The 20,854-nt window shown below is 56.6% G+C and overlaps 1 protein-coding gene across 1 annotated transcript; it reads left to right on the top strand.

The window, feature by feature from the left end:
* Positions 1-483: 483 nt before the first annotated feature.
* LOC143839290 (short transient receptor potential channel 2-like) lies at positions 484-18,775 on the top strand. The gene is made up of 13 exons (XM_077341107.1): positions 484-655; positions 4,523-5,212; positions 5,798-6,010; positions 7,081-7,245; positions 8,202-8,376; positions 9,089-9,289; positions 9,688-9,850; positions 11,480-11,572; positions 12,581-12,773; positions 13,983-14,110; positions 15,694-15,763; positions 16,265-16,397; positions 16,556-18,775. The coding sequence occupies exons 1-13, from the start codon at positions 629-631 to the stop codon at positions 16,924-16,926; spliced, it is 2,622 nt and encodes an 873-aa protein (XP_077197222.1). The 5' UTR covers positions 484-628; the 3' UTR covers positions 16,927-18,775.
* Positions 18,776-20,854: the final 2,079 nt, after the last annotated feature.

The following is a 20,854-nucleotide window of genomic DNA, read 5'->3' as shown; positions in this document are numbered from 1 at the left end:
AACTGGACAGAATTCAGACTAGCAGGTTGTGCCACAAAGAGAGAGAGAGAAGCAGTAGCTCCAGGTGGCTCAAGAAAGTGATCCAAACTGCATCCTGCAGGGAAAGCCGGTGCCGAGTGTGAGCTGTAGGGCCCTTTCCCCCCAGCACAACACCCTCCAAAGGGCCCCACAGCACCCCTGCTCTGGGCTCTGCCCTCTCACCCCATTGTACTCCCCACGGCCGAGGTGACTCCCCCCCAACCCCCGCCCAGGGTTGCTGAGAGATGAGGCTGGGGGCAGCCCGGGAGGGTCGCAGCATAAGGCCTCCCTCCTGGGGAGCCGGGCAGAGCCGGCCCGGCCGCCGGCAAGCAGGGCTCCCGGGAGAGGAGGGAGAAGCCGTGCCGGAGCACGTTCCGGTGGCAGCTCTGCCCTCGGGGACTCGGCTGCTCTCTTGCCTGCTGCTGCCCCTGCCAGGAAAAACAAGAGGGCGGCACAGAAGGGAGGGCGGAGAGCCAGCCGGCTGCTGGGAAGAGACGCCGGACTGCCCCGGGCCCTGCGGTCAGTCGGTCGGTGGCCTTTGGGAAGGACCTGCCTTGGGGAGGAAGGACCCTGAAGCCCTTGGCCATTCGCCTCAAGCACAGGGGGCAGGATGGCTTCCGAATTCGAGGGCCTCATGGTGAGTGATTTGCACGGGGTCCAGAAGCAGCAGAGATACTGGGGGGGTGGGGGGTGAACTTCTGGGTGTCCAAGCCCCCTCCCTCTGACCCTTCTGCAAAGCTTCTCCCCTGGGAATGGTGTCGGTCTCCCAGCTGTTCTTGATTCTTTGCTTCTTATATACTTTACACTGAGTGACCACCCCTGCCGCCCCTGCCCTCCCAGGGTGGTCTGTGCATGCCAATGACAAGGAGCCCGGCTCTTCTCGTAGAATCCTACATCTGGAAGGGCCTCGTGGGTCATCTAGTCCAACCCCCTGCACTATGCAGGACACTCACAGCCCTATCGCTCATCCACTGTCACCTGCCACCCCCTTGAGCCTTCCCAGAATCAGCCTCTCAGTCAGATGGAGATCCAGCCTCTGGTTAAAAATCTCCAAAGATGGAGAACCCACCACCTCCCGAGGAAGCCTGTTCCACTGAGAAACCGCTCTGACTGTCAGGAACTTCTTCCAGATGTTTAGAATCCTAGAGTTGGAAGGGGCCTCCTGGGTCATCTAGTCCAGTGGTCCCCAACCTTTTTATCACCGGGGACCACTCAACGCCTTTTACTGAGGCCCGGTGTGTGTGTGTGTGGGGGGGGTAGTTTACTCCTCTACTCTCAACCACTGCCCTGACACTCTCTGATCGCCATGGTAATGTTTAAACATCCCTTCAAAATAAGATACAGACGCGCCACAACAATGAAGTGTGTTGTAAAGGGCCGGGGGGGGGGGAGAAGGTGTCCTTCGTTGCCCACCTCCAATTAGTCCAAGGACCACATGTGGAGGCCCAGAGATGCTCTGGTTTCGAACGCAGCGCTTTGTGTCCCACGGCCTGTAGGAAGGGGCGGTTGCCAAGGGCCACATATCTGGAACAAGCAGCTTCCCCCTGGCCAAGCCACATTCCCTTTGGCCCTCCTGTGCCCAGAGACCTCAAATTAAATCACGCCCAACTAAGAAGAGAAGGAGCAAAGTGACATTCGGGCCGGGCAGGCAGGGACTTCATTATGAAGCCGGTAATGAGTCATTGCAGCCAGCTCTGCTCTCTTGGGGGAGGCTGGGGAGGGGCCGCAGGGGACCAGTTGTTCCCACCTGCAGAGGGGCTGTAACCAGCAAGGGGGGCTGGATTCCTCAGACGGCTGTCGTGGGCATTTTGGGAAGGGAAAGAGCCAATCCCACCAGTTCTCCACAAGGGACTTCCAGAGACGCAGTTGCTAGAAAGAGACCCACAAGCTCCCTTTCAGGACCTGCGTCACTGAGGACCGGTGGGGAGGGAGGGGCTCTCCAGGCCTGGCCCCTCAAGAAGTGACCCATTTCTGGGCTCTGCTACAAGCAGGCCCCCTCGGAAGCTCCGGAACGGCCTCTCCTTCCACATCTCTGGCCGCAGCCCTGAGTAGAAGCTATCTCTGTGATCTTCCTCTGCTTGCCCATTCTTGCACTGATTAAACCAGGGGTAGTCAAACTGCGGCCCTCCAGATGTCCATGGACTACAATTCCCAGGAGCCCTTGCCAGCATTTGCCAGCGAATGCTGGCAAGGGCTCCTGGGAATTGTAGTCCATGGACATCTGGAGGGCCGCAGTTTGACTACCCCTGGATTAAACAAACTTGCAAGGACAGCAAGGAATCGGCGTCTTTCTGTCTTTCCTTACTGGCCGGTTCCAGCGGATATCTGGAGTTTGGTGAATGTGGAAAATGTGGTGGGGTGCCCACAGGGTGGGGGTGGGGTGGTGGGGTGGTTCTCTGGGGATACTTCCGGGGGATTTGGGGTGACGCTTGTGTATGTCCAGAAGCAGAACCTCTTTCTCTGCTGCTCCAGTGTTGTTTGCTGCCAACAGGGTGGGTGGTGGACATGGATTTCTGGATCATCACAAAATCCATCTGTGGTCACCAGATGGATCGAGTCATATCTTCTTGGCAGAATCAAAGAAAACGGCAGAAAATAGAAAACTCCCCGAGTTTTGAGACAGACGGCGCCCCCTTTTAATTTCTCTGTCCCAGTAACCTTTGCGGTGCTTTGAATCTTGTTCTGCATCACGTGACGAAGTCTGCAACACACTTACTTAGGGGTCCCGGGTTAAAGCACCCCCCGCCCCATATCGCCCAGAACGATCAGCCCTGCGGGAAACAGCTTTTCTCTGTCCACTCCCTCCCATTGATTTGGCCCACAGCATCCGGGGCAATAAAGATGTCCAGGGGGGGGGACCGGAGCGCTCAATGTTGTGGGGGTTGTTGCTTGTCCCTATTCAAAGGGGATTCCTGAACGGGCCGGAATGTTCGGGCCGCACAACCTTCCTGCAGAGCTGGGCTGCATTTTGACTGAGACCAGGTAGGACACTTTGCTAAGGGCTGGGGTCGAATCCACACGTTCCTTGCAGGCCCAGACAGGCTCCAGCCACGGAGATGCTTGGGCTCTCGCAGCTTGTTCCCGGCCCCCAGTCACCAGGCAGGCCACGCCCCGGGTTTGCTCTTTCGTGCAGGGGTAGAAGTGGGTCCGGTTGCAGGAAGCGCTGTTCCGTGGCCAGACCCCTGTGCCTTACAGGCCCGGCTCCATAGGCCACCACCATGCCCATATAGGCAGAGGGGGCGCATTTTGGCCCACCCACAGAGACTTGTGGATCCAGCTGGTGGCTCTAAGGGACCCAATGCCCCCTGGTGACTTGTCAGATGATTTCGTCAATGACTGGCATAGCAAGCACCCTTTGGGAGCAATCTGTCAACCAGTTCTTGATCTACCTAACAGTCATAGGATCCGGGGGGGGGAACGGGGACAGTGGGAGGGCTTCTTTAGCCCCTGCCTGACCAAGAGTGTTGGCCTGGATGGGCTTACAATCGCCTTCCATTCGTCTCCTCACAGCAGGCACCCTGTAAGCTGCATGGGGCTGAGAGAGCTCTGAGAGAACAGCTTTGTGAGAACAGCTGTAACAGGACTGGGACTAGCGCAAGGTCACCAAGCTGGCAGCATGTAGAGGAGGACTGGGGAATCACACCCAGCTCGCCAGATCAGATGAACCACTGGTCCAAAAAGGGTCAAGCCTTGGTTGGTCCTTGGATGGGAGAGCACCAAGTAAGGTCGGAGCAGGCCAGGGCCACCTTCCTCTGCATGTCTTTCGCCCCGACCTGGAGGGCCAGGCTGACCCCATCTTCTCTGATTTCAGAAGCTCAGCAGGGTCACCCCCCTGTAAGGGAAACTCTTTGGGGGCAGTGAACGTGCTTGGCATTTGCCTGGCCTTGTTTTCAACGTATTCCCATTCTGTTAAAACTATTTAGGGATCTAGATATATTCTGTATATTCAGGTAAGGTTGCCAACTCTGGGTTGGGAGATTCCTGGAGATTTGGGACTGGAGTGTGGGGAGGGCAGGGGTTGGGGCAGGACCTCACTGGGGTTTAAGCCCGAGAGCCCCCCCTTCAGGGTAGCCACTGGCTCCAGGGGAGCGGATCTTTCTTTTCTGGAGATTTGTTGTAATTCTGGGAAATCTCCAGGCCCCGCTGGCCACCTAACCAGGTGGAAGTGCCAAGGAAGCCCTCTTGCCTGCAGGTGGCCCTGACAGAGGCAACAGGGTTAGGCCAGAATGGCCCTGGGAGATCACTGGAGCCCTGTGGGATCAGTTCTGAGATCTGAGGAGATCAGGCTAGCTTGGGCCACCCGGGTCAGGGCAAGAGACTCAAAGGGGTCACTTGCCATGGCCTGCCTCTGAGTAGCAACCTGGGCTTCCCTGGGGGTCGTGAAGGTACTAACCAGGCCCTACTTTGGAGCCGAGACCTATAGACTGGCCCCGTCTGACCCACGCAGACCATGAACTGAATGACATCTTCACAAAAGCATGCAGATAATTGTCTTCCCCCGCAGCCCAACTGGAAGGAGATCGTGAACAAGAAGCTCAAATTCCCCGAGGGCCTCCTGAGTGCCATCCAAGATGGCCACCTGGTGAAGGTGCAGCACCTGCTGCAGGTGAGCGACGGGATCCTGAGGCAGCTGGACGACGCGGAGGACCGGGCATGGAGGGAGGCGCTCAACCTGGCCATCCGCACCGGCGGCGAGGAGATCACCAAGACCCTGCTGCGCTACGTCAAGTTCGACTTCCGCCAGGTCCACGAGGCCTTGCTGGTCGCCGTGGACACCAACCAGCCCCACGTGGTCAAGCTGCTGCTGGACCGGCTGGACCAGGAGAAGGGCCTCAAGATGGACATCAAGTCCTTCTCCCTGGCCTTCTTCGACAACTCCATCGACAACTCTCGCTTCGCCCCCGGCGTAACGCCCCTCACCTTGGCCTGCGAGAAGGACCTCTACGAGATCGTGGACATGCTGATGAAGAAGGGCCACGCCATCCCACGCCCCCACAAGGTCTCCTGCGGCTGCCTGGAGTGCTCCAACGGCCGCAAGTTCGACCTCCTGAAGTTCTCGCTCTCCCGCATCAACACCTACAAGGGCATCGCCAGCCGGGCCCACCTCTCCATCGCCAGCGAGGACGCCATGCTGACAGCCTTCAAGCTCAGCCGCGAGCTCAAGCGCCTCTCCAAGAAGGAGCCCGAGTTCAAGGTCTGCCTCTTGGCATGCAGGGCGGCTGTGTGTGAGTGTGGGGGGGGGCGGTTGAGTGGATAGGCCTCCTTCGGCCCACAGGTACAACACAGGGCTGGGTCTAGGGCTCAAGAGGTCCCTGCCCAGGCAGAGAGCTCCCAAGGCCTCCACCCCATGTCCTCCAGTGGTTAAGCAGTGGCAGACTCTAATCTGGAGAAGGAGAAGGAAATGGGCTGGTCTTTTGTACCCTGCTTTTCTCTCCCCTAAGGTATTGTAAGAGTCTTGCTTTCCTCTCTCCACAACAGTCACCCTGGGAGGCAGGTCAGAGGAACTGGTTGGGCCATGGGAAAGACAGGAGGCTGGACTGGAGGGACCCTCCCTGGGCTGACCCAGCAGGGCCCTTCTGAGGGTCTTATTATTATCATCACCATCCTCATCATCCTCAGGGCAAGGCCTCGGCCTCTCTGCCCCGTTGCTCACTGTGCAGAGCATGTGCCCGCTGCTGAAGCCAAGCTCCACTGAAGGGGCCTGGGGGGGGGGGTGGGCTGGGGCTGGGGTCCCTGACCCTCCCTCACGGCTGCTGCTCCTCCCCCTCCTCCCGCCCAGCCGGAGTACCTGGCCCTGGAGCAGCTGTGCCAGGAGTTTGCCTTTGAGCTGCTGGGGATGTGCCGCAACCAGAGCGAAGTGACGGCGGTGCTGAATGACCTTGGGGACGACGAGGAGACTGGGGAAGACGAGGAGCTGGACGAGCAGGCCTTCGAGGAGGGCATCCCCAACCTTGCCAGGCTCCGGCTGGCCGTCAACTACAACCAGAAGCGGGTAAGCTGGGGAGGGGGGCGTGTTCTTCTGGAGGTGGGCAAGGGTGTCACACACTCAGAGAAGCCAGAAACAGGGGCTAACTTCGGGCTCTGCTCCTGAGCACAGTGTCAATGATACAGAAGACAGCACCTCTGAGCCCGTGCAGAGGGTCCTTCCCTCGCCCCTGGGGCCTTGAAACACACGTGTGGGGAGCCCCCAGGCTCATCCCTTCCCTTGCAAGCAGGGAAATGGCTCCATGCAATAGGTTGCCAACTCTGGACTGAGACATTCCAGGAGGTCTCGGGAGGGTGAGATTTGGGGAAGAGGGGGGCTTTCATGGGTTATAATGCCCCGGAGTCCCCCTCCCTAGGAGGCCGTTTTCTCCAGGGGAACTGATCTCTGCTAACTCAAGATCAGCTGTAATGGCAGATTTCCACCCTGGGTCTCGTGGGATGAGTCAGGAAATGTTTACGCTGCCTCTCCCGAGAACCTGTTCCAAGCGCCTCCTGTGAGCTGTTTCCAGGTAGGCAACCGAGTAGCCACCATCTCCTGCCATGAGTCAGTTGACCAGAGCCCCAGAACTCCCCACGGAGACTTCTCTGGAAGTGGCTTTGCTCGTCCCCCTGCCCTTCTGCGCCCATGAGCTGGGTCTTCTGGCTCCCTATCGGGTGCCCAGTTGTTGTGCCTGTTTTCTTCCCACCTGGAGGGGTCCACTGTAAGCTGTACTGGCCTTTGACGACAAGAACCATTCTGTCTGCGTGGAACTGAATGGTGTGCAGACATGTGTGTGTGTGTGTGTGGGGGGGAAATCTCCCTCTATAATTGCTTTACGTTTCCTTTTGCCTTTGTCTTCGGCAACGCAGGAATCTTGTGATGCCGTTTATGCTCTTCTGAATAAACTACTGAGTTTCTAGCCAGACCTTTGAGCTTGCTTCGTTGGGGAGATTTGCCACAGAAGAGGACAGGCCCCTGGGGGTCCTTGCGACAGCCTTTTCTGGCCAGCCTTTTGGGTGTGCCCAGGTTGGCCAGCCTCAAAAGGATGACGTGGCCTTCCGATCGCTAAGCGGCTTGCCTCTCTCCTCCCGGCCCAGTTTGTCGCACACCCGATCTGCCAGCAAGTCCTGTCCTCCATCTGGTGCGGGAGCCTGCAGAGCTGGCGGGGCAGCAACAGCATGTGGAAGGTCTTCATCTCCTGCTCCATCTTCCTCCTGATGCCCCTCCTGTGCCTGGTCTACTGGGTGGCCCCCAAATCCAAGGCGAGTGGCGGCTCCTGCGCAGGCGTGCTTGGGCCAAGGGGAACGTCCGGAGGGTGATGACAGAAATCCCCCCCCCAAATCTCCTTGGCGGGGAGATATTGGTGTTGGTGCCCATGGAAGGTCCCGTAAAAGCTCAGCTGACCCATGGGGCCCTCTTATGGTGTTCAAAGCAAGAGGCGTCAGAGGTGGAGGGCCCTTTCCCAACTCCGTAGAGCCGCTCTGATCGGGCAAGGTTAGCCAGCCAGGGCCGTTGAGCTCAGCACAAGAGATAAGCTGCGGTGTCTGGCCCTTCCCTTGCCTCTGCGGAGCACCCTGGGACTTCCTCTGGGGTCTCCCATCCAAGGACTAACCGGGGCCAGCCCTACTTAGCATTCACGCCTGGGCCACTCAAGGCAGGTCAATCAGTGGCTGCAATCAGTGAAAGAGCGCAGGAGGCCACAAGCACCAGAGTGCAGGGGAAATGAAACGGGTCCTGCAGCCATCCTCTTCCCCCAGAGCCAGACTGGATCTCTGTGATAGGGCTGCCACGTGTGTGTCAGGGAGCTCCTGGTGGGCAGGGCAGGGCAGGGCCAGGGGGGGGGTCTCAGCCGGTGATAAGGCCACAGCACCCCCTCTCCAAAGCAGTCATTTCCCCCAGCAGAGCAGCTGTAATTCTGGGAGATCCTCAGGCCCCACCTGGAGGTTGGCAAGTGTAGATGTTAAAGAGATAGGCAGAAAGAGCCATGGCACAGGGAGGGATCAGGTTGTAATTTAACGTATATTCGTTGCCAAGAAAATCGGAAGTCTTTTCTTTATATGTCTATTACCTTTTTAAATTATTTCTTCTTCCTTTAGTATTGTGGTTTTGACCCCCCCCCCATAAAATAAAACCCTCTTAATAATAATTTTTAAAAAAAGCTATTCCAAAAAGGCGAGAAAGTATCCAGGAGTGATCGGGTGGCTTCCTCTCTTGGCAGGTGGGCAAAATGGTGAAGATCCCCGTGATCAAATTCCTCTTGCATTCGGCCTCCTACCTCTGGTTCCTGGTCTTCCTGCTGGTGGAGTCCCTGGTGCTGGAGCACCACCACGACACCTTCAAGGGGAGGAACCAGAGCCTGTGGGAGACCTCCCTGCACATGGTCTGGGTGGCAGGTAGGAGGGAGGGCCCTGGCCTGGCACACCCGGCTGCGGGAGGGAGGGAAGGACGGGGAAGGGCCACAGTTCCCATCTTGGTGCCTCTGTTGAGTGCTCTAAGGCAGGGGTCCCCAGCACGGTGCCCAGGGGTGACACGGTGCCCACCAACACCTTCCCTAGTGCCCACCGAGAGCTCTTAGAAAGTGAGCGGGGGCCAGGTCCAGCACTTGCCCAGCGTAGTTTATGACTGGCTACTGGAGACTGAACAATTTTTCTCTGACTGCTGCCCCCATTGGACTGATTTTATACTCTCTCCACTTTCCTGATGGTATTCTAAAAATTAGTCCTTCTCACCACTTGGTCTTCTTCTGTGTGTTTGGCTCCACCTCCTGTGGCAGCCATTTTGTGGGTGGCTCCGCCTTCTGCGGCAGCCATTTTGTGATTGGCTCTGCCTTCTGTGGCAGCCATTGTATGGCTGCACCCACCACCCGGTCAAAATTCCCACGAAACTTGCACAGGTCAGGGACGGCTGCCAGTTTGCCTTCTCTGCTTTTTGACATAACCCCCTCTCAAAGCCGTCTGGTGGGTTCTTGGAGGCATGCCGAGAGGACGGGGACAGATGGTTTTCGGGAGCTATAAGGAGTTGTTGTTGACGGAGTTTAGTTATGGGATAGCTTGGCTTGTGGTCTTGGGTGCTCTGTGCTCCGGGATCCCTCCCTCCCCCCTCCAGGCTTCTTCTGGTTCGAGTGCAAGGAGGTCTGGATCGAGGGCCTGCGCAGCTACCTCCTGGACTGGTGGAACTTCCTGGACATCGTCATCCTCAGCATGTACCTGGCCTCCTTCGTGCTCCGCGTGCTGGTCTTCCTCAAGGGCCACGTCTACTGCCTGGACGCCAACTCCTCCCCCGAGTGTTACTATTACATGGAGGCTGGTGAGCGCCTCTCCCTCGACCTTCTGCAAGCGCTCCGTTCGGATCCCGTCCCCAGAGGCGCATCAGGCCATGTCCAAACATAAATGGGTAACATTTTGCCAGGCGGCCATGTTGGTCTGGCGCAGCAGAATAAAGACTAAATCCAGGGGCCCCTTTAAGCAGGATAAAGTGTGAGTCCAGGGGCCCCTTTCAGACCAACAAAGGTATAAACCTTTGTGTGCACCCAAATGCCTGTGGGTGTGTGCACATGAAATCTTATCTTACACCTTGAATAATGCCTTGTGTTCTCCAGTATCCAATTTCGGGGGGGGGGGGGGACACAGATCCTACAGGCCTGTTTCCCAACTGCCCCCGCCGCTGAGCCCCGCCTTCTCTGCCTCCCCCTCCCCTGCCTGCAGACCGCGTGGAGTGGCGCACGGAGGACCCCCAGTTCATGGCGGAGGTGCTTTTCGCGGTCACCAGCATGCTGAGCTTCACCCGCCTGGCCTACATCCTGCCGGCCCACGAGACCCTGGGCACGCTGCAGATCTCCATCGGCAAGATGATCGATGACATGATCCGGTGGGCCTCCTGATGCCTCTCAGTTTTTATGTTCCCAGCCCGCCCTGCCTTGGGGGCTCAGGGTGGGCTGCGGCATCTAAAACACACAAGTCAAGGTCCAGATGTGAGACTGAAAAGGCATCGGGTCTGGGTTGTTACAAGCACAGTGTGGAAACGGGTCCCCACGAGGCATCCAGCACAAGAAAGCCAGTGTGGTGTAGCCAGAGGCCGCCGTGTCATGGAGAAGAGGGCTACCGGTGGCGAAGTGGCCACGATGACCTAAGGCAGGGGTAGTCAAACTGCGGCCCTCCAGATGTCCATGGACTACAATTCCCAGGAGCCCCTGCCAGCGAATGCTGGCAGGGGCTCCTGGGAATTGTAGTCCATGGACATCTGGAGGGCCGCAGTTTGACTACCCCTGACCTAAAGGAACCTCCACGTTCAGAGGCAGTCAACCTCTGAATCCCAGTGCCAGGAGGCCCTGTCATTGGGCCTCTAGGGTCAGTGGGGTGGGACAGGTTGCTGGGCTTCATGGATCGTGCTCTGATCCTGCAGGGCTGTGTTTATGTCTTTAACCTTTGAGATCTGGGTTTGCATTCCCATTCCCCCATGGAATATCCCTGGGTGACTTTGAGCCAACCACACACTGGATGACCTTGAACCAGCCTGGTGTTGTGGTTAAGAGCTGCAGCTTCTAATCTGGAGGACTGGGCTTGATTCCCCACTCCTCCACATGCAGCCAGCTGGGTGATCTTGAGCTACAGTTCTCTCAGAGCTCTCTCAGAATATGTTTTTGATACCCTGCATTTCACTGCCTAAAGGAGTCTCAAAGTGGCTTACAATCACCTTCCCTTCCTCTCCCCCGTGAGGTAGTTAAGGCTGAGAGAGCTCTGAGAGAACTGAGACTGGCCACCCACATGACTGCCTGTGGAGGAGCAGGGAATCAAACCTGGCTCACCAGATTAGAAGCCCTACACTCTAAAGCACTACACTGTGGTAGCTCAGCCCCACCTTCTTCAGTTTGGTGAGAGCCAGTTTGATAAGAGCCAGTTTGGTGTAGTGGTTAGGAGTGCGGACTTCTAATCTGGCATGCCGGGTTCGATTCTGCGCTCCCCCACATGCAACCAGCTGGGTGACCTTGGGCTCGCCTCGGCACTTGGAAAACTGCTCTGACTGAGCAGGAATATCAGGGCTCTCTCAGCCTCACCCACCTCACAGGATGTCTGTTGTGGGGAGAGGAAAGGGAAGGCGACTGTAAGCCGCTTTGAGCCTCCTTCGGGTAGGGAAAAGCGGCATATAAGAACCAACTCATCTTCTTCTTCACAGGGTCTCTGTTGTGGGAAGAGGAAGGGAAGGTGATAGGAAGCCCCTTTCAGTTTCCTTCTGGTAGTGAAAAGTGGGATACAAAAAACAGCTCTTCCTCTTCTCCCCCTCCTTCTCAATCTAGGCTACCTCACAGGGTTGTTGTGTGGGTACACTGGAGGAAAGGAGACAGATGCGAGCAGCTTGGGGTCCACATTGGGGTGAATGGTGGGGTAGAAATGAAGCAAGTCCCTAAATAGAAGGCCTCCCTGCTTCCTGTTTTGGGGCTGGGGGCCTCAGGGGCTCCTTCCTCGTGGCTCACCGCTCGATGTCCTCTCCTCCAAACAGGTTCATGTTCATACTGATGATCATTCTGACAGCATTCCTGTGTGGGCTGAACAACATCTACGTCCACTACCAGGAGTCCGAGAGGCTGGGCAGGTAGGATGGCCCCCTTGGTTGGGGGCTGGGTTCGAGGGATGCCGGCAGCCAGGGAGATGGGGGAGGGGCGCAGTGGCATGGGTTGTTCTTGCTCAGGTTGGCAGAGCTTAAGTTTGCAAAAAGGGTGAAGCGTTAGGCTGCTTAAAAGAATAAAATAGTTTTATGGTGAAGAGAAATGACTTCTATACAAAGAGAGAGAAGAGAGAGTCCCAGTAACTGTCTAACTGATGTTCTGCATTCAGTCGGCTGTGTTTTGGAGGCAAGCAGGGAGGGAGTGCGTCTCCAGCTGAGCCAGTCAGGATGCTGGGGAGCTCCCACCATTATACCCAATGCCTGATGAAAGGGATCAGATGTGGGACACAGCAAGGTGTGAATGCGGCATGGAGAAACTCCCCTCTAGCCATGTCCCGCCTCTGAAGACGCCAGCCAGGCACTGGCAAAATGTCAGGGACTAAAACGACCAGGCCACACCGGCCACACAGCCCAGAAAACCCACAACAAGCAAGAATACCCTCAGTGGACCACCTTGCTCGGGATTCCCTCCTGAACGGGGAAAGGTCAGCTTCTTCCCAGTTTGACTTGCTTACTTATTTACTCTTTTAATTCATTAATTAATGTAATTTTGAGCTGCCCCTCTCAGCAGTTGTCATCTCAGGCAAGTGGACAAGCTCAGCAGCATCCTGCACAATATACTTCATAACCATCAAGTAAAATTAACCATTAACAGCTAAAACAGCATAATTTGAATCCGTAGTTTTACCAGAGCCAGGAGCTAATTAGGAGGAGCAATGAGGAGGGGGGTGGGGGAGTTAGTTAGTTGTTACCTGCTGCTCTTCTGTCTCGGGAGAGAATCCTGACATGGGTGCAGCTTAGCTCACTCTGATGGCAGTCCAGGGCAGTGGTGCTGGATGCCAACCCAGGCTGGAAGCTCTTTCCCGGAAGGTCCTGGCAGGCAGGCCCAGGGGCATGTGTGGAGAGAGGCGTCTTGACCCAGCGCTCTCCCTGCAGCTTCAACGAGACCTTCCAGTTCCTCTTCTGGACCATGCTTGGGATGGAGGAGCACAAGGTGGTGGACATGCCCCAGTTCTACGTGGCCGAGCTGGTGGGGAGGGTGCTCTACGGGATCTTCACCATCGTCATGGTGGTTGTCCTCCTCAACATGCTCATTGCCATGATCACCAACTCCTTCCAGAAAATTGAGGTGAGCCTCAGGCGGGAAACCGGGCTAGGACTGAGGCTGCCTGCTTCGTCCTGGACGTGGCGTCTCTGCTGAGTTCTACTCATGAACTGAAATGGTCTTGGTCAACGGGAGGGGCCGTGGGTCACTGGAAGAGCCTCTGCTTGGCATGCAGAAGGTCCTGGGTTCGATCCCTGCATCTTCTGTTGAAAGGACCGGCAGGAGGTGATGGGAAAGTCCTCTGTGTGAGACCCTGCACAGCCATAGGGAAGGGCCATGACTCAGTGGCAGAGCCTCTGTTTGGCCTGCAGAAGGTCCCAGGTTCAATCCCCGGCAGCATCTCCAGTGAGAAGGACCAGGCAGGAGGGGATGGGAAAGAGCTTGGCCTGAGACCCTGGCTCAGTGGCAGAACCCCTGCTTGGCAGGCAGAAGGTCCCCGGTTCAATCCCTGGCATCTCCAGTGAAAAGGACCAGGAAGGAGGGGAGGGGAGAGACCTCCGTCTGAGACCCTGGAGAGCAGCTGTGAGTCTGAGTAGGCAATGCTGACCTTGATGGGCCAAGGGGGACTGATTCAGTAGAGTCCATCTGCCTGGCCTCTAGAAGCCAAGAGGTGCCAGGAAATGGAAAAACAGTTTATTTCCCGCAAAGTATAGTAATCCCAGCAAACAGTGAAACGTGACGATTCCCTCGGGGGATCTCTCATTTTGGATAACCTCTTCAGTGGCTTCTAAGGGGCCTATTGTAGGCTGAGCCTACTTGATCCACAGATTGTATCGAGGGTGAAAGACCTTTGTGTTGAAGTGATATTTTGAAGGAAAGAAAGACGCGAGTGGGAAGAAATCTTTAACGTTGATGAAAAAGAGAAATCACACTTAAAAGCCACTGAAGAAGTTCTTCGAAAACGAGATGTCCACCCCGGTTATGAGGGTGTGACGGCCGAGGCTGCTACACTTGGTGGGGAATTAACTCTTTGCCATCATCCGTTTCTTGGCCCTTCTCTTGGCCCCCAGAAGCCAGCAGGCCGATCCCCAGTGGGGCTTAATGCAAGCAGCCACAGAACTTCTCCTTCTTTCCCCCTCCTTTGAGGGCCCCAGGCCTGTGGGTGGTTGCCCCCCGCCTCAGTGTGGGGCACAGAGCAGCTGCCCCTGTTGGCCTTGGACAAAGGTGGTCTGAGACGGATCGCGAGAGACTGGCTGCTTTCCCCTCCCCTCCTCTCCCTGGCTCACCCTGCAGAACGATGCCGACGTGGAGTGGAAATTCGCCCGCTCAAAGCTCTACTTGTCCTACTTCAGGGAAGGCTTGACGCTGCCCGTCCCCTTCAACATCATCCCCACGCCAAAGTCCATCTTCTACGTCATCAGGTAATCGGCCCCTTTGGCCACAGGCCACGCACACCACGGACAGCCTCCACACACACCTCTGTGGCTGACAGGCAGAGCCTCTGCTTGGCCTGCAGAAGGTCCCAGGTTCAATCCCTGGCAGCATCTCCAGTGTGAAGGGCCAGACAGGAGGGGAGGGGAAAGACCTTGACCTGAGACCCTGGCTCAGTGGCAGAGCCTCTGCTTGGCCTGCAGAAGGTCCCAGGTTCAATCCCTGGTGTCTCCAGTGAGAAGGACCAGGGAGGAGGGGATGGGAGAGACCTTGACCTGAGACCCTGGCTCAATGGTAGAGCCTCTGCTTGGCGTGCAGAAGGTCCCAGGTTCAATCCCTGGCAGCATCTCCAGTGTGAAGGGCCAGACAGGAGGGGATGGGAGAGACCTTGGCCTGAGACCCTGGCTCAGTGGCAGAGCCTCTGCTTGGCCTGCAGAAGGTCCCTGGTTCAATCCCTGGCAGCATCTCCAGTGAGGAGGAGGGGATGGGAGAGACCTTGGCCTGAGACCCTGGCTCAATGGTAGAGCCTCTGCTTGGCCTGCAGAAGGTCCCAGGTTCAATCCCTGGCCGCATCTCCAGTGTGAAGGGCCAGACAGGAGGGGATGGGAAAGACCTTGGCCTGAGACCCTGGCTCAGTGGCAGAGCCTCTGCTTGGCCTGCAGAAGGTCCCTGGTTCAATCCCTGGCAGCATCTCCAGTGAGAAGGACCAGGGAGGAGGGGATGGGAGAGACCTTGACCTGAGATCCTGGCTCAATGGTAGAGCTTCTGCTTGGCCTGCAGAAGGTCCCAGGTTCAATCCCTGGTGTCTCCAGTGAGAAGGACCAGGCAGGAGGGATGGGAAAAACCTCTGCCACAGATCCTGGAGTTCTGCTGCCAGTTGGAGCAAGCTGACCTTGATGGACCACGGGCCTGATTCAGTAGAAGGAGGCTTCATGTGTCTCTTCTTGCTTTTGTACGTTCCCAGAGGATGCATCTAACAACAGTTATTAGCTGAAATAGAACCTCCATGTTCAAAGGCAGGGTTCCTCTGGATTTTAATTGCAGCGGCAGGAAGCTACAAAACTGACATTATAAAATTACAACAAAATTTGAGTCCAATTAGGCCCCTGGAAGACCCCCAAAGATTTATTCAAGGAGTGGGCTTTCGTGTGCAGGCCCTCTTCCTAGTATGAAAGCCCACGCCTTGAATATATCTTTGGGGGTCTTCCAGGGGCCTGACTGGGCTCACATCTTATTGTGCTGCTTCAGACCAACACGGCGACCCCCTTGACTGTATTATAAGATTACACTCTTTTTACTCTTGTTATTCTTGATTTTTTCCTCTTTACCTCCTCCATCCCACCATATTGTAAATCATAAACCATAAATTATACATCCTGCTCCTATGATATAAATGTTGTTAGTCTCAAAGGTGCTCCTGGACTTTGGCTCTTTCCTAATTTCTTATTTCTGCTCGGGAATGTTCCACTGATTCATTCTGCATGTGGCTTTCAAACCCCCTTGGATTGGGGCCGCTTCCCCTCCCCTCCCTTTCCCCCTTCCGGAGGCCGACCGTGTCCTTTTGCCCCCCCAGGGGCATCTTCCGCTTCCTGTGCTGCTACAAACCAAAGCGGCCACAGACCTACCCTCCACTTCCTACCATCGTAAGTTTCCCCCACAGCAATGGGGCAGGCGGGCGGTGATTGGGGGGGGGGTGCCACTCAGCCTGTCCCCACCCCCCAGTGTGGAGCTGGACAAGGAGGAGGAAGAGAAGCCCCTGCGGCTATGAAGACCCTTCCTCCACTTACAGTGCTGAGTGCTGCATAGAAAGTGGCCAGCAGGGCCTCATTGTAAGCGCCTACTGGACAGTATCTGGGAAGTCACCACCACTGAGTGGAATGACACTTCCGGCTCCAGGTTTGCAGCGTTTGGTGACAAAGGGACAAACAGTTCCAAAATCACCTTTAAAAAAAATCGCGCTGGCTACGTTAGTTTCTTCTGCAGGACAACATTCCTGCCCCTCTGCAGACCCCCTGGGCCACTTGGAGGATTTTGGATTACCCCTTGGAAAACGGGCTCCCCGTCATGGCCCGGCTGATCGGCTCCCATTTATGGCTCCCCGAGGAGGAGGAGCGCTGACCCTCTTGCCCCCCCCCCCCCCTCAGACGAACCCTTCGCTGGAGGACGGCGGGCTGCGCAGCGAGAGCCGCGTCTCTTACCGGCGGCAGGTGCTGAAGGCGCTGGTGCAGCGCTACATCGACACGGCCCGGCGGGAGTTTGAGGAGAGCCGGAGGAAAGGTAGGCCCCGGTTTGCCCTCACAACGGCCCTGCGAGGCGGCTCCGGCCGATCCTGTGCGGCTGTCCCAGATCCTAGAACGATGCTCCTCGCAACCCCGCGGGCTTTCCCGGCCCCCACCAGGGCTTCTCCCCCTCTCAAATCTTCTCCCCCCCCCCAGACCTGGGCAACCGCCTGACGGAGCTGAACAAGTCGGTGGTGCGGCTCCACTCCGAGATGAAGCACCTGCGGCACACGGTGGCGGCCAACGGCTCTGCGGCCAACCCGCTGGACGGGGCGAGCGTCCTGCGCAAGTACATCATGAAGGTGCGCAACAGTTTCCAGAGCTACGACCACGACTCGGGCAGCTCCGGCCAGGCCTCTCCGGCAGAAGTGGTCGTGCACCAGGACGGGGCCATCGCCGAAGAGGAGGAGGACGGGGAGCTGCCCGCCGCACACGGGGGCCGGGGGGGCGGGGAGGAGAAGCCCCCCGAGGCCAGCCCGGAGCCGGACGAGGAGGAGGAGACGCCGGCAGAGAAGCCGGAACCTTAGTGCGCCGGAGGAGCAGCCCCCTTCCCCTTCCCCTTCCCCTTCCCCTTCCCCTCTCGGCCGGCCGGGGCTAACTTGGCCCCCAACGCCTGCCCCATTTTTGACCCACACCCCGGAGTGGGCAGGGCAGAGCTCCTTTAGGGAAAGAAGACGCTGCAGGGCTCCTGCTCCAGAGACGTCCCGGGGGATGAATAATTTGGGGAAGCTCTGGCGGGCGGGAGCCCCTCTGTCTAGCTCCTCTGGCATGAGCAAGCAGCGTGGGGCAGCCGTGGGAAGCTGCGGTCGGCACCTGTGGCCTGGAAGGTTCCCGGAGATTTGGGGAAGGGGGGCCCCTCTGGAGGGAAGGAAACTGACCCCTGCCGTCCGGGAGTCGGGGGAAGTCCCAGAATCTCTCCAGGGCTCCTTGGAGGCCGGCAAGGCTCAGCTGCAGATGGGAGCGGGAAGGGAATGATACTGCGGGGCAGGGGGAGCCGGTGGGCTGGAGGGGGGCAATGCAGAGATCCATGGGGCTGGGGGGGGTGAGGGAGGGGGCCACGGAGGCTTCTTCTCTCCCCTGGACGCTTCAGAGAAAGCCCCCTCTGGGCACCTCCCCCCCGTCCCCCCTGTCTTCGGCCCCTTCTCCTCCCAACAAGAGAGAATCGCCCTGCAAAAGGGTCCTTCCCCCCCCCCTGTCCCCGTCAAGAGCCAGCGCCTCAGCCAGGGAGCGCTGCTGGAGGGAGGGCTGCATCCGGGGACCATCCAAGGGGTCGTGGGAAGGTTGACTAGAGAGAAGGAAGAAGGAAGGAAGCATCCCTTGGCTCTTGGGCCTTCCTTTGCCCTCCTCCACCCAGGTGAGCAGCAGAGGTTGCTGGGAAATCCCCAAAGGAGGGTGGGGCAGCCATCAAGGAGGGCCTCCAAAGCCCCGCTGGTTTCCAAGAGGAGCAGATGGTGACCTGAAAAAGCCCCTGGCCTCCGTGCCGGAGAGATGGATGGCGTGCACGAGTGGGGCCTTAGTTAATTACACGCCTAATCCTGAATCCAGCACACACACCCCTTGGCCCATCAAGGTCAGACCTCTCTGCTAAGGCAGGAAGCAGCTCTCCAGGGTCTCAGGCAGAGAAAGGTCTTCCCCATCCCCTCCTGCCTGGTCCCCACAACTGGAGACGCCAGGGACTGAAATGGGGGCCTTCTGCAGGCCAAGGAGAGGCTCTGCCCCTGAGCTCTGGCCCGTCCCTCTGGCATTCCACACTCGGGGGGGGGGGGGTTCACCTGCCCACCAGTCTCCGGTTCTGATATTTTTATTATTATATTTTTATGTTTCCCTCCTGAATTAAACCCAAACAACAGGCGACTATTCAACCCAATCTGGTTATTCTAGGTTGGTTCTTGCATCTGTTACCTGCCCTGAGCCAACTGGGAAGGGCGGGCTATAAAAATAGTTATTATTAATAATCAACACCTCTTATTATGCTGTGTGCTAATTTGCTGCTCACCTCCGTTGCACCGTATCTGCAAACTGGGCCTGCCCACAAAAGCTTCTGCCTTGAACAAAACTTGGTTGGTCTTCAAGGTGCTCCCAGACCTGAACTTTGTGAAGAATCTTTTGGTTCATCTTGGAAGTATTGGGATTTGCCAGATCTGGACTGTGCATGATTCAAAAGCATGTGCAGAGTATCCTGCAGGGGGCATCAGTGGAGAAGTATCGTGAGCATATTTAGATTTGGAACTGGTATTTCCAAATAATCTCCTTCTGATGGGCTCAGTTAGAGACTTCCTGCATTCCCTCCAAAAACAGTTAGACAATTAGGACGCTCTCTCTCTCTTCTCTCATTTATATTGTTGTTTCTCTAAATAAAACTCTTTTATGCTTTAAGCAGCCGGTGTTTTGAGCCTCCTTTGTATGTTTAAACATTCCCAATTGAAGAAGAAGAGCAGGTTTTTTAAGGAGTTCCCAAACGGCTTCCAAACACCCTTCCTTTCCTCTCCCCACAACAGAAGACACCCTGGCAGGTATGTGGAGCTGAGAGAGCTCTGAAAGAATGGCTGTGATAACAGCTCTAACAGGACTGTGGCCCACCCAAAGTCACCCAGCTGGCTGCAATGCGGAGGAGGAGTGGGGAATCAAAACCGTCTCTCCAGATGAGAGTTTGCCACGTTGGACCATGACGCAGGAGAGGGTGGTCTCAGGGAGCTGCAGGGGGAAGCCAGGGAAGCCAGTGGCCGGGCTCATGCCTCCTTCGTCCCTGCCCTGCGCAGAAGTCCCCACAGGGGTCGGAGGAGGAGACGGCCGAGCCGAGGGGTCCCCCAGGGAGTGGGTGCTTTGCAGGGGCAGCCGTCAAGCACACACAAGCGGTGTGAGAAGTGGCCTCCAAGGAGACCTTGCAAACTCGCAGAAGAGTGCCCCCACAGGCTCAAGAGGGTTTGGGATCACCTGGTATAAAAGGGTCCATCTCTGGGCTGCCAATCTCCAGGTAGGGGCTGGAGATCTCCTGCTGTTCTGATCTCCAGGCGAGACAAAGGCCCATTCCGCACAAGGACCAATGTTGCCAATTGGTTCCTGAAAGCGGAAACGCTATTTTTAAAAGTGCAATCTCGGCGTTACGCATACTTGCCTTTGTAGTGGAATCCAGTAGCGTTTCAATAGTTTCCCACAGGTTTCCGGTCTATCCAGGAAGCGATTTTTTCTGTGCTTTGTCCTGCCCCTGGCCGTCAATCAAACGAACAGCCAATGGGCGGCTGTTATCATGCTCTCGAAAAGCCCCTTTCCCTTTAAGAACAGGGTTTTTTAAAAAAAGAAAAACACACGTTGCAACGAATATGCCTTGATTCTAACGTAGAGACCCATCTAGCTGGCGTGTGAGCTGGCGAGTCATCGTTACCACACTCCCCCGAGTGAAAAGAAAAATCCCCCCCCCCTGCACGGGCGCGATTTTCGGCCGAAATTAAAGGGAACTGGCGAACAGGGGGCTGTGTTGTGCTTGGGGACTTAGGGGAGCTTTGAAGCACTTCTGGGGAGGGACTGTAGCCGGAGAAGCCTCGCTGGGTGAATGAAGCCTCGCTGGTTCGTTGCTTTCCCCGCTCGTTCTGAGGAAAAGAATGGCGATCGCTTCGCTGGAAGTTCGGAGGAGAGAGCCAGGGGGAGGGACTTTGTTGGAACAGCAACAATGGGAACGCACAGGTCTTTTTCGCTAGTGTTGCAGATTGTTTGCAAGAGTATAGCGCTTTTCGGAGGATGAATCCACTTTTCTGGTTTTCCCTTTAAGTGCTACAACAAATCGCTTTTTACGGGACTGTTTCAGGATTGTGGCAGATTGTGTGCAACATTGTGCATAACTGCAAATTAGTAGAGTTTACAATTTGCATGCCTTTTGCAATATTGAAGTCATGCGGAATGGACCAAAGTCATTCCCCTGGAGAAAAGGGCCACTTGGGAAGATGGACTCTACGGCTTTCCATTCCCTTAACCCCCCTCCCCTCCCCAAGCCCTGCCCTCCTCCGGCTTCACCCCCCAAATCTCCAGGGATTCCCCAAACGGAGGTGGCAACCGTGGCCTTTCTGCATCTGCCTGCCCCTCCTCCTAGACAGTCCGCTAAATGTGGCTCCAGGGGGAGGGATGGGCCCGTGGGAGGCCAGAGTTCATTTCTGGTTACTGTTGCTTCCCTTCTTTAAAAGTACAAAACAAAAAACGTTATTTAGGAAATAAACAAGCAAACAAACAAACAACTAAATAAATAGTTCTCAAACCATTTCCAGCAAATACGTTTGTTTTCACTGAGCTTCATCAGGAGAACGAAAGGTTTTTCTATCGCGCCCATCAGGCGGCAAAAAGGCGCTCTCCCTCCCTCTCCCTTTCCAATCTCACAAGGTAGGGATGCCAGCCTCCAGGCAGGACCTGGGGATCCCCGGGAATTACTGCTCATCTGCAGCCAACAGAGAGCAGGTCCGCAGGAGG

The sequence above is a fragment of the Paroedura picta genome, chromosome 6 (assembly GCF_049243985.1).
Source record: "Paroedura picta isolate Pp20150507F chromosome 6, Ppicta_v3.0, whole genome shotgun sequence".
Classification (NCBI taxonomy): domain Eukaryota; kingdom Metazoa; phylum Chordata; class Lepidosauria; order Squamata; family Gekkonidae; genus Paroedura; species Paroedura picta.
This window is presented reverse-complemented; position numbering and strand designations above follow the sequence as displayed.

Coding starts and splice junctions, on each gene's coding strand:
- LOC143839290 (XM_077341107.1), top strand. CDS start 629: ATGGCTTCCGAATTCGAGGGCCTCATG. Junction 9,290..9,687: donor TTACTATTACATGGAGGCTG/GTGAGCGCCTCT, acceptor CCCTGCCTGCAG/ACCGCGTGGAGTGGCGCACG. Junction 11,573..12,580: donor GAGTCCGAGAGGCTGGGCAG/GTAGGATGGCCC, acceptor CTCTCCCTGCAG/CTTCAACGAGACCTTCCAGT.